Source organism: Opisthorchis viverrini, assembly GCF_000715545.1.
Source record: "Opisthorchis viverrini unplaced genomic scaffold opera_v5_8, whole genome shotgun sequence".
NCBI classification, from domain to species: Eukaryota; Metazoa; Platyhelminthes; class Trematoda; order Opisthorchiida; family Opisthorchiidae; genus Opisthorchis; species Opisthorchis viverrini.
Window position 1 is genome coordinate 2,911,196 of NW_008751664.1, and position 12,647 is coordinate 2,923,842.

At 42.8% G+C, this 12,647-nt stretch overlaps 1 protein-coding gene across 1 annotated transcript in view; it reads left to right on the forward strand.

Moving 5' to 3' along the window:
• Positions 1–461: 461 nt before the first annotated feature.
• T265_12643 (hypothetical protein) overlaps positions 462–12,647 on the forward strand; it is a gene marked incomplete at both ends in the record, with an annotated part of 24,450 nt that continues 12,264 nt past the window's right edge. Inside the window, 5 exons of the mRNA XM_009164725.1 lie at positions 462–1,030; positions 4,295–4,676; positions 7,916–8,102; positions 8,930–9,072; positions 11,194–11,365. Of these exons, the coding sequence (XP_009162989.1) occupies positions 467–1,030; positions 4,295–4,676; positions 7,916–8,102; positions 8,930–9,072; positions 11,194–11,365 (1,448 nt within the window). The remainder of the gene's footprint in view (positions 1,031–4,294; positions 4,677–7,915; positions 8,103–8,929; positions 9,073–11,193; positions 11,366–12,647) is intronic.

A 12,647-nucleotide genomic window follows, 5' to 3' on the forward strand; every position in this document is an offset into this window, starting at 1 on the left:
GCTTAGAGTGACATCACAATTGCATGCTACTGATCCACACAAGGCCATTCCGGATAACTTCGATGATCACATTTTTTGCAATGGCCCTATGGAACATTGGAGCGTCACTTTGCTCAGCAAACTGCTTCACTCGTAACCCTCGAACAAGAAAACTTTCGTCACTAGGACCAATCGCATTTGGTCAAAAGCACTTCGGCAGAATAGAGTCCGTATCTCGGAGTTCCGCTTTTGCAACCACTCACCTAAACTAATCCCGAGTTACAGGTCGACTTTTCGTACCATGCGGGTACATCAAAGACCCGAGGCAACTCGGTATGACTTATAGCGAACTTGTGATCGGTGGCAGATCGCTTGTGCCTGCCGCCATCCACCAATTACGTCGTGCGATTATACTGACCAATCACACCGCCTCTGGCACGATATATTACCAAATAGTTGTTCGGGTTTCGTATCGGAACTAATTCACATGGACCCGTATCAAGATTTATCAGCTTGGAATCTTGGTGGTCCACCGAGTGGGAGAAGTCCGTATCCACCCACCGGAGTCCAACCGGGGGGCTACCCAGGAGAAGCACTCCCCTATCCTGGTGGAGGAGGTTATTTTCCAGACCCCGGAAGCGGCTTTCCCACTTTCCCAGCGGTGTACCCAGAACATTCGATGTTTCCAGCGCATAACTACCCTCCTTCCTATGGAACCTATGCTAATGAATTTCCACCGCCCTCAGCAGCTACTTCTGGGACTTCTGCTACTTCGGGATATAACTACCCTCCAGCAGGTGGGCTAAACCCAGCTGCGTCAGGCTATCCTATATGCCCTCCGAACACATCGGGGATGGGTTCGGGAATGGGAATGGGTAGGGAACTGAAACCACCTTCAGATGGATTTGGCTATGCTTCCTCACCTTCATGGAACCCGTCGGCGGGATTCAACTCCAGCAGAGCAGAATTTCATCCCCTGGGAGAACAGGTTGTGACTGGCGCTTCCGGTGGTACGTCAATCTATTCACATTACTCAGACGACATAGATGTGGTGAGTCTTTATTTATTAAAAGTGACTCAAAAAAGCTTAGTTACCAGGTCCCAGTCAACAGCTTGTGCACGAATATTGTCAATACTATGACGTGTGATTTAAACCCCTCTGTTCTCTTGTCATAACCACTACCTTGCACGATGTAGTTTCACTATCTAATTGCCTAATTTTGACCAACCTACTGTAGTTGGAAAAATGTGCGGAGCTGGACGCTAACAGGAAGTATGCCAGAAAAATGCAGTACAAAAGAGTGGCCGTAGCTCATTACAGCTTGATGGATACAGGCCGAAAACGCTACCAAAGAGGCGTGCAGTGCAGCCGTTAAACCCCACTAGACCGCAGGTGCTCAACGTTGCAACCTCAGATTCAAAATTATTCAATTTCTACCAGTTATATGATGTTAGTCTGTTTGATTCCCCTTATAAGCCTGAAGCTAACTTGGAGAACAACTTAACGGTTTTATCTTCCTCTGTACACCATCTATAGCGATAAACCACAGAATAAGGTGGGTGTAGTCACACGAGACGTACAGACTGAAACCTGTCTGGTCAATAGACAAACTCGGAGTTACGCTCACGTAGTTTTGACCACCTGACACTGGCTTGTACATGTTGGTCAGTCCTTTGGGTTGGTTACCACCGAGAACTTTGATCAGAGCCAGACCTTGCTTTTTGTGTTGAGTGTCTGGTAACTGAAGTGATAGAGAGTAACATGTTGACATTTCATTTCATCATCCGTCGACATGAAAATTGCACCCTCACAGGTGAAAGATGCACAAACAACACTGAAAAGTAAAGAACCATGTGATCAGGTTAGTAGATAGTAGTAGTAGTATGCATCATTTTTGAACACAGAAGTGGTTAGTTTATATGAAGTGGTAATGCTTCATTGAATGTAGACATGTAGAAACATGTAGATCACGCATTGTGGTGGTGAGCGACGTACTCGCAATAACCGAACTGTTTCCTGTTAAAGAGTGCTTGGCGTTTGATCAGTGCGTGAGTGACTGCATGCCCTCGACGGACTTTCGTGGTTTCAATTCTAATGAGTATTTTGAATTGCATTAGGTGGTTTTGTGTGACGAAGACATCTATCAGTTCTAGCAATATGTCGCCCCTGAAGGAACATAAGCTGTTACATGCGAAACCGGATAAAGGATAGGGCGTACAAGGTTTTGGCCTTCGAGGTGAGTATATCGTCCACATTAGCAAGGCCGGGGAGTTTGGATTGATGCGCTGATCACCTGTGCAATACAACAAGTGTAGGAAAACCCAAAAACAATCAGAAGGAAACCCCTTGCTTTCATATTGCCTAGAATGGGAATGGTCTAGGCTGTTGCGTCTCCTTAAGAAGCACTCCACATATCTTCTCAGTAGACGACCACGTTGTGAGGCAACTGATGGAAAGCAGAGTTACTAGTTCACAAGATTGTCAATTTGCTTCTCTGCTTTTGCCTGTTTCCCGGGAGAGATGGGGAGGCTGACAGAGCTAATTGCCCTGAACTCTCTGAAACAAGTACTCCGCGTTTCTGCTCCTAGTCTCCTAATGGATGCGTTTTTACAGAGTTTAGGAAACATTTTCGATTTATTACAAAACTGTGTTTGTCTGATTACCTCAATTTTTCTTCCAAATTTTGGTATTGGTGTTTTTTGGTCCCTGATTGTCCCGCTGGATGGACTTCCATAAAATTATTCGGTCTTACATTATAGTCATTCGCGAACCTCATACATTCCACTCCACATTCCTGGCATGCTACTTCTGAGCGTGTACTTCTTGACAAGCAGTCTCAACCTCCCAGCTTTGACCACTTGTTTGCAGACAGTCTGCCACACGGATAGCAATGCCGGCATCCCCTCTTCAGCTAGCTGTCCCAGAAATGAAGAATCTATCTTTTCCTGCAGTCTTAGCCTTTATTTAATTCACAACTGAGCTCTTTGCATTATCCTGATTAAGTTATATCCTACATGCCCTAGGTTTGATATCTCTGGTATCTTCTATACCAACGAAAACCTGCACTTAGAATGCGCATTTGGTAAGCCTTTAGGATGAAGTTTTCTGGGCATCCAAACGGCACACTGAATGTCCCCGCAGAGTTTTCGGCTTTGTATGGGTTCCCCACGGGTTCTCAAGCTTGATGACGTTAGAAAAGCGATTTCGCCGGCTTAGTGCCTTTGCTCAAAGAACCACAAGCCATCTGCAGATGAGACAGGAGCTGTGAACTGCTGCACACGGCTGTTGGAATACATCAATTGTCTATCTAATAAGGACAACAGATAGCAATACTATTCCCCCGGCGTCTGGATTTACGTGGAAACTTTCATCTTGAAATCTCTACCGGTCCCAGATACAACCAAGACGGCTTAAGACCAAATTTAGCGTCTCTATCCTCTAACACAATAAACGCTACACGCTGCTCACTCCATAAATTCATCAACCAAGCTTATTTGAAGTCTATACAGCAGCAAGTAAGACTCGCGGGTATACTAACAATCCAAGCCTACACATTTGTGAAACTCCAATACTCCAAAAGTGGGCAAATAAGTGGCTGCCCTGTAGCGAAACCCAGAACGTTTCAGTGAAAACGTCATCGCGGGAAGCGGTGACTTTGAGGCCAACTACTCGGAATTGTTGGTGAATAAAACTTGCTGAATTACGTGTTATTCTCAGGCGACCCTGCAATTCTCTGAAGCTGAATTCGGTTATTTTTGGAGCTCTACATAAACTGTTTGAGAATTTACCCCTGTAGATCATTGTCAGGTCTTGATATGCTACGTTATTTTGAAAAAACTTGGCGGTCATATAATTCATATCGGTATTTATGCATAATTAGTGGAATGATTCTCCAAAGTTGTAACTTCAGTATGATTTCTCGAAGATTAGCCTGGTGCTCAGGCCCTTCTAGAAAAGCTGGCTTTCGGTCGATTTATTCAATTGGCCCCTCCAGAAGAGTCACTGGACCATTTCACCGATACATTTGACTGTTATTTTTGGCTACGAGCGTACTCCTTTATTTGGCAGCCACCAGGACAAGTCACTTTGCTCACCAGGCTGGTAGAGTGAAATGTTGTACAACGCTAAATCGATAACTGGGCTGCTTTGGTGATTTGTGGGATCAGCAATTCCTTCATCATCTTCAAACGGATGTACACAATAATCCCATATGAATAATGATAGAGCCCTTTGGGTTTCACTGTATCCATTTTCAGTGTCAAAGGGCCAACAGCACTGACAGTTTTTCGCCTTCTCTTCTTTACATTTATATAGTTTGCTCCAACACTGAGGCCATATCCTGATTTCAACCCCGTCCATGATTGCGAACGTCTACGAAAAGCAATGAAGGGTGCTGGTACGGACGAAAAGACCATCATCGATATCATGGGTAATCGGTCCTGGGAACAGCGGACAAAAATTGTCTTGCAATTCAAAACCATGTACGGGAAGGATTTGCTAAAAGAGTTTAGGTCCGAACTGAGCGGGCATTTTTATGAATGTGTTGAGGCATTGTGTTACTCACCAACCGAATTTGATGCCATGCAGTTGAGGAAGGCAATGAAAGGTGCCGGAACTGATGAAAGTGCTTTAATTGAAATCTTGTGTTCTCGATCAAATGAGCAAATCAAACGCATCAAGGAAGCATTCGCTCGAAGTAAGTCGTGTATTCGAAGAATAGTGACAGAAAGTTTACGATTATATAGATATGGTACTTGAACAGCTTTACAAAAGTAAGACTGTGCGTGAGTGATGATTGCGGTTACGAATTTGTGGGATTTAATCATGTATATACACGAGAGTGTGAATGGTTGATTTGGCGACCAATAACCTACAGCCTAACTTTTGCCAGTCCTCTGAAACATCCCCCACAAACACCATTGAGCCCCAGTCCTCAAACACTGCCTTTGGATCGATGGATAGGACATTACTGGGGTCACTGCCAGTTCACAAAACGGACTATAGGTAGCCTACAATTGAAGGATGGCCATTCACAAAATGCACGGATATTCAGTCAAAGGAACCTTCCCTCGAGTAGCAAGTGAACATCAGGTTAATTTATGTAAGCTGTGATACTGAACGGTAGTAACGCTGTCTTCTATCTACAAGCACAGCTGATCAGCTTCTCTTCGTCGAACGATAGTATTCATCTACCANTGCACCTACCAACTGGAAGAGGGGGGATTCAAATGTGCTCAGATCTACGTGAGACGCCCACTCTTTATGACGCACAACAAGGCTGAGTCAGACGTAAAGTCTTTCTCTGCTTTTTAGCATACACACTTGATAAACTTATAGGATGGAATCACACACAAGGACTCAAAACCAGCCGACAAGGCCATTTTGTCTCAGACTGGTTAAACTAAGAAGTAGAGTGCTAAGCCATGCACTGCGCACAATACTGCTACCTCTATTACAAGTCAAGTGATTAATCATATGATTGTGTTTGGTGATCAAGCTTTCCGAGTTAGATTAAAAGATGGTCTTTGTGTGGCTAGTCAACAAAAAATCGTTTGACGGTTTTAATACATGCGCTTGATGAGCCCTAGTAAAGACAAAACACATGATGGAGCGTGCTTTTTAGACTGACTGAATTTCTTTTTCAAGTAGTTTGATGGAGCTACCAGTCTTGGTTACTAAATCCAATAATATTTCGATTACTGTAAAACGGTCAGAAAGTTTCGTTCGATAGGTCTCGATGCACAAGGATAACCTGATGATGACCAATTCATTGGCTCTAACTTTTACCGAACATTTTAGCGAAAGGTACGATCGAGATTCCTTTACAGGTATGGAGCTCTCATTGTTAGTTTCTAACACAATGGACAAATACTTTTGATTGATTGCCTGGCTTAAACTAATCGAAGGCACTGAAGAGAAACTTTCGATTAAAACAGTCAATTGAGCTGACTCATTGACACCAGCTATGCACAATTAAGCTTATACTCCAGTTCCGTGAAATAGTGATGTGTTAATTTAGCCCAAGAAGAATCAGTGATTTTATTCAGTGGTAGGTTCCAAAAGTGGTTTACAGATGGACCTAACGGACTGCTTTATCGCCCAGTCATCAAGTGCGTCAACTCATCCTGATGGCGTAAAAGGTGTCCGTTAACATTAATGGGCTAAGATGAACATAAGGGGATAAGGTGGCTTTGAAGAATGCGACAAAACCGAAGGATGATGAAAGCGGTCAAATGTCGAAAGAAATAACAACCAAGCGCGGCAGTCATACAGAAAATGTTCTAAAATTTTTCCCGTTAAATTTTTGACACCAGGAATTCAGAACTCTGTCACCATACTGCCCCGAGGAGCTTATTAAATTCTAAAATGAAAACAGAACAACATGATTTACCAACTGCTCTGGGGATATTTACTCCGGTTAATGTTGCTAGTTATTTAAAACCCGTGTTTTATTTGCATTTTGAAGTGAGGTATCTGGCTCTTTTTTCGGCATGTGGAAATCTAATCATTTTTTAGGATGATGGGAAAACTTTTAATCGGATCAACAATACAGCACATTTTCCGTTTGCTTTTTTTCTTAAAATGAACAGCCTAAGCATAACTAGGATGGGTCGGACACCATAAGTTACCATAGTAATCCGTCAAACAGTTGCTTTATAAAGTCGAATGCTTTAGAAAGAAAGTTAACTCAGAGTCGATTAGCCTTTGCTGTTGGCCAGGCAAAAGTGTATCTAGTTAGTGTGGAAACAATATATTCTAGCTACCGCTACCGTCAAGTTTAGAACTCATTATATTTATGGCCCATCAGGATCCCCGATAAATATTCCAACCTGGAGTTGTAGAAGGTTGTGCTTGAGCGAGGTTCTCAGTGAAGGAGCTCTATTCTACGTGAATCAGGCGTGCGAAAAACTAATCAAGCTCACACGAGACCGTCCAAAATGAATCCATCTTTATCTATCCGGTAACACATCAGGTATAGTGAGCCAACAATTATTGAGGTAAACCTAGCACGGTTTTAATTAGCGCTCTGACATCGATTGTGCACTGTAACTCAGTGATGTTGCAGATTTAGTTTTCAGAGTATGATAAAAATGTAGGTCACGACTTCAGAATGGGTCCACTGACGATTTTAGGAGTCCTGTTTACCAACCAGAGTTTTTTTTCGGCTGTCATATCCACCAAAACTATCCTCATAGAACAATTTTTCCCTCCTATCCGAATTCTCCTTCACTTTTGTGCTTGGTACGAAACCGAGATAGTCTTGTTTATTCTGTACAAACGATGACCTTCTTACCAGCCATTAGTAGTAATTTACAAGAACACCAAAATGGATCAACATAACTAAAAAACCTTAAGCCCTCTTGTAAGCACGGAAAATTTTAGGTATGGCATTTTGACGCAATTCTGCACTTGTAAAAATGGTGCGCTTTCTGAAACAGAATGACCTAAACACTTTAGTTCAGCTGAAAGTTTTTTGCCAGAACTAAACGGCTTCCTGCAAGAATACCAGGGGGAAACCGATAGTAGTACTAGCTAGTTTGAATCGTGAGAACAGAGTTTTGAATGTACTAAGCTTCGCCCGCAGATGGAGAATTATCAACGTTTTTTTACGGATATTCATCTCCGAAGAAAATCCCCAGTGATCATGAGTTACAGCTAGATTTGCTGACTATCGTCTGCCAAAGGGAGTGAAACTGCTTGAACCGCTGTATGAATAAGTACTATTAATCCGGCTAAAATTTAAGAACTGTAAACCCGAACTGGTTGCTGAAAGTCAGTTCATGGTGTAGAATATTTAGCCCGACTTTAAAGTTCAGTCATTCTGCTTAAACCATTTCGGTATAAGCGTTCGTTTAAGGACGCCTGTCTTAGGCGCTTGTGACCGCACTTTGGTCAGTTTGCAACCTACATCTTTCGTTGACTCTTGCTCCTCAGTGTATTCTGGACGAAATCTAGAGAAGGATGTGGCAAGTGAAACGTCAGGACACTTTAGGCGAATGATGATTAGCCTGCTTCAGGCAAATCGCGATGAAAGTAAAACAGTAGATCAGGCACTCGCTCGGCGGGATGCGGAAGAACTGTACAGAGCCGGTGAGAAGCGACTGGGCACAGATGAATCTACGTAAGTTTTCATGAGCAACCATTACATTGTACATGCAGTTTTGTCCCACAGTTTTATCAAAGCGATTTACCAGTATTTCACTTAGAATGATCGTATAACGGAATTTCAGCCCCGAAACCACCAACCTCACGGATAGGAAATCTTCAATGAAAAGCAGCAATATTAACCCTATCAGCCTCATTATATAAAACTTTTTACTGGACACACCTCGAAATCTATTGATCGAAGTCTCATCCGTAGGCTTGGTTACCAAACCAGTACTGTTGGAAACCTAGTGCTCCAACCATCGACAAGGGGCTCCAAGTCGAATTCTGACCAGACAGGTAAGCTAATTTATATCTCAGTGAGTGCCCTAAAAATGAACCCCCCCCAGTTTGAGGCACTGTCCACTGAGATGTAGAAGTCAGGTTACCATAAGTTCCTTGCACTCAACACAAGTTAGATGTTCACATTTTTCACAAACCTAACCGAATAAATGTGTAGCAGGGAGCCACATTTTCTACTCCCGTAAGAACAAGATTGTAGTAAAAGACCTGCGTGACCATCTAAATATATAGACTTAGGGATATTGCGTTTTGCTATTGGGTGGGTCCAAACGGAAGCCGAATTGTTGGGCCCTCGCAGAAGACTGCATTCTCTTCATTTCATCCCCAGAATACAGTAACCGATTCTCCGAGGCCCAATCCTCCTCTACTTGAAAGACATAAGACGGCCATAATAATATATGAACATAATGTCGTTGAGTTAAGAAATAGAAATGAGGAGTGAACTAGATTAGGCTACAACTTTGAACGAAGCTTACTCCATTATTCTTCGTTGCTTTTCAGGTTCAACAAAATTCTAGCCTCAAGATCTTTTCCACACTTGCGTGCTGTGTTCGATGAGTATTCAAAAGTGAGCAGGAAAGATATTGAGCAGGCTCTCAAATCTGAAATGAGTGGTGATCTGCTGAGATCAATGCTGGCAGTTGGTGAGTAATGGTTGTCTAGAGTTCTATTTTCTGTGAAGAATTCCACATCAACCCCTGATCAACCTAAATTATGAGTTTTGATAATGTGCTGTAAGCACTTTTAACTTAGGAATTCTTCAAGCGTAACTCCGCATTAGGACATAAGTATATACCTTTGGCCTGGCCTCGGTATTATGAGAACAGTGAGTTTCCAACATCTATGAATGTAATGATCATCATCATTGTTGGTAAAATCCACTAGCAGTATATAATGGTGCTTAAATGCCACATGGTATAATGAGAACAGTGAGTTTCCAACATCTGTGAATGTAATGATCATCATCATTGTTGATAAAATCCACCAGCAGTATATAATGGTGCTTAAATGCCACACAAACGAGAGAAAAGAAGGCCATAGCAAAAAGTAAAAGGCAGAAGGGAGAACCTGGTGTACAGAAGTCCCTGGTCCTCAGGGAAGGCGAAGAATTAGGTGCCCCACCCTTCGGCAGCATCTGAGTATTACGCTGAAGTTAGTCGTTACATGCGGGATTGACTCAGCTTCCTTTGTAAGCCTTTCCAGCATGCGTGCTACAGGGATCGGTTGCATGTCATTTCCTGCCGGAGGCTCCAACACGTACAAAGTGGATCGTGTTGATCAGGGACAGGAAGGCGTGAAGAATTCATAGCATTCACTTCACGCTGCCATATCGTTTCCTGTCTCCTTCGAACCTTTCACAAACTATGGCTTGGGACAAGAAAAGGCGCTTTCTTGGCTAGACGGCGGTTGAGCACGTGTTGTGTGTACCCCAACTCCTTCAACCCAATAAGATTAATCGGCCTCTCTGAATAGTCTGATGAGTTGCAAGTGTCATCCTTCACACCAGTAAGTTATCACAGAGGTCATCTACATCCTGCTGTGGAGACAAAGGTGATCAAATGTATGAAGAAGCCTAAGAACCTCATATCGGAAAGGCCAAGTTCCGCGGCCATAAAACAAGAACGTCTTTACAGATGTCTTGTATGTAAGCCTTTTAGTTTCATCGATAGTCTTTCATGACGGCACAAATGACACAAGGGGCAAATGCGACTCGTGGCTTGGTTATTTCCCCACTGAATTCATCGCTTATAGTAAAATAACGGCTGTGAGGCTGCCAAGTTAAGTGAGTTGGTGAACATACTGATGCACTTTATTCTAAAGTTTCAGAAAAGCATAAGACGATAGAGAATCTCCAAGTGTGATTTGACACTTTGAAGGTGCGAAGCGCGTGCCGAAACATGCGTCTGTTGAATGTGCTTTGCGCAAAATGGATAATCGTCACACAAAAGATGATGTCAACTACATAGTCCAAGTCCACTGGTCTCTCGTCAGAGACGAATTTGTTACCCAGATTCGTGGTCCCTTGGGTTGTGTAATCCACGATAATGTCGATGACAAAGTTGAACAAAAAAGCGAAGAAGGGACAAACGTGATGAGAATCCACTGGTTGGTGGGAGGCTTCTGCATTTTAATTCCTAAGCCGACTGAATGGATGGGAATAAAGAACATGGATAAAGTTTGGTAACTTAAGGGTATCACTCTCTGGCCAAAAATATTTAGGAGAGCCAATGTATCTACAGAGTGGGAGGCTGTTTGAGAGTCCACGAAGACCACGACTGTTGGTTGAAGGTACACGTGGCGCCTCTCAGACACCTGGAATAATGTAAGTAAATGGGACAACAACTACCAACCCGAACTCGTGCTTGATAGTCTTGGACCTGCGTCTCAAGGCTCGAATGAGGGGAATGCAACACAAGAGAGCCAGTAGCTTTGCTACCGCAAGCGTCAGACTAAATTACGTACGGTTGAAACAGTTGATTCTGGCAATGGTACGAACACTGATTAGGCCCATTTATCTGAACTATTTCTTCTTCCCAAATACATCAGAAAAACCTAGGCAAAATGTGAAACGAATATTCACCTTCATCTCTGATTAACACCTGGGGAAACTTACTTGGTACAGTGGGCCCCTAACGACAATTATTCATAATTTTCATCAGTGTGTACTCCACAAGGCGGCACCCCAGTTTGCCGTCCAATTTGTTTTCCTGAAACTCGAAATTCTAACTAACTGTTTTCCATGATGTCGTTTTCATTCCCGTCAGTGCGCTGCATTCGAAACAAGCCAAAATACTTTGCATATGCCCTGAAGAATGCCATGAAAGGCGCTGGAACAAGGGATCGGGCGCTCATTAGGCTTGTGGTGTCTCGGTGCGAGATCGACATGGCCAAAATCAAAGAAGAGTTCCAGAAAGAGAATGGCAAATCTTTGGAGTCGTGGATCACTGTAAGTTGTCTTAAAATTTTCATCAAACCATATGAAACTCTCTGCTTCTGGTTGAAACAGTGGCTGTTGTTTGAGTAATTCTAGGATGTGGAATCCCCTAAAACAGTAAAGTAAAAGTACCTTAATTCTCAACACCCCTATTGCTTACTGTCCGATATCACTTCAGCTTTTAAAGTTGATGAAGTTTTTTTCTGCACAAAATCAAATCCACTACTCTCCAGAGGACTGTGTCCGTGCCCCACAAACGTCTCTGGAGTGAGAAAACCAATTGATCAACCCGGATTTAAAGTTATTTCGTCAAGCTCGGTATGGCCATTGGAGAGAATCACAATACCAGCCATAAGCTTTCGAAAGGTTAATGCAGCAAGCAAGGTGATTTCTTGAAGCTTCGATGAAGTGACCTGGATGTTCTATGAACGTTTGCGTCGCACAGGTTGCGTGTGCATCTGCTGATCCATACTCGATCGATATTCGATCGATACATCGTAAAACCATAGTTGCCTCCTGGAAGTTAAGCGCTGGTACGTGTTACTGGTGCATTGCTGTCAATTATGATGGTTATAGGGACTGAAGTGTGACCGAAGTTCTTTAAATGTAGAAACGATAAGGCACACGCGTAAGAGAAAATCCATCGTCACCTTATATTGCATGATTCCGCGTGAATCATTTGTCACGAGCAGTAGCTATCGCAACATTTACTCAAGGCTTTCTTATATGGTGATGGGATTGTGCAAGTCTTCCATTGCAATTTAAGTGAGAACAGGTTCCAACGCAATTTTTTTATTTTATCAGTCCTTGTATGAACTTGTGGTCTATAATAGTGATTCAGTTAAAGGCATTTTTGTTTCTTCTTATTCCATTGAGCTGATGATCCAATTGTTTAATACTTTGTACGGTCCCTATACCGTGTTTGTGACGGGGACTGTATTCAACATCACACACAAAAACCGACGCCAACAATTTTTATTCGTAACTACAGCATAGAAGCAGTAGCCTCAATATGATCTAGTATCAAATCGTCACCATCAGCAAAAACAATAACATTAGTGTTGACGTTAATGCTTTACTACCACACAAACGGTTTGTTTATTTAATTATAAATAAGGCCTTAAAGTGAAAAGAAGAGAAACGAGGGAAGTAGGGATCTGATGTTGGCTTCTAGCAAGCATTCTGAGGTGTAGACACCCCCAAGCACTCAGTCGGTCAAACTGAAAAGAAATTGACAGAATCCACGCTATTGACATCTACTGGCCACCATTTCTTGCAGTGCCT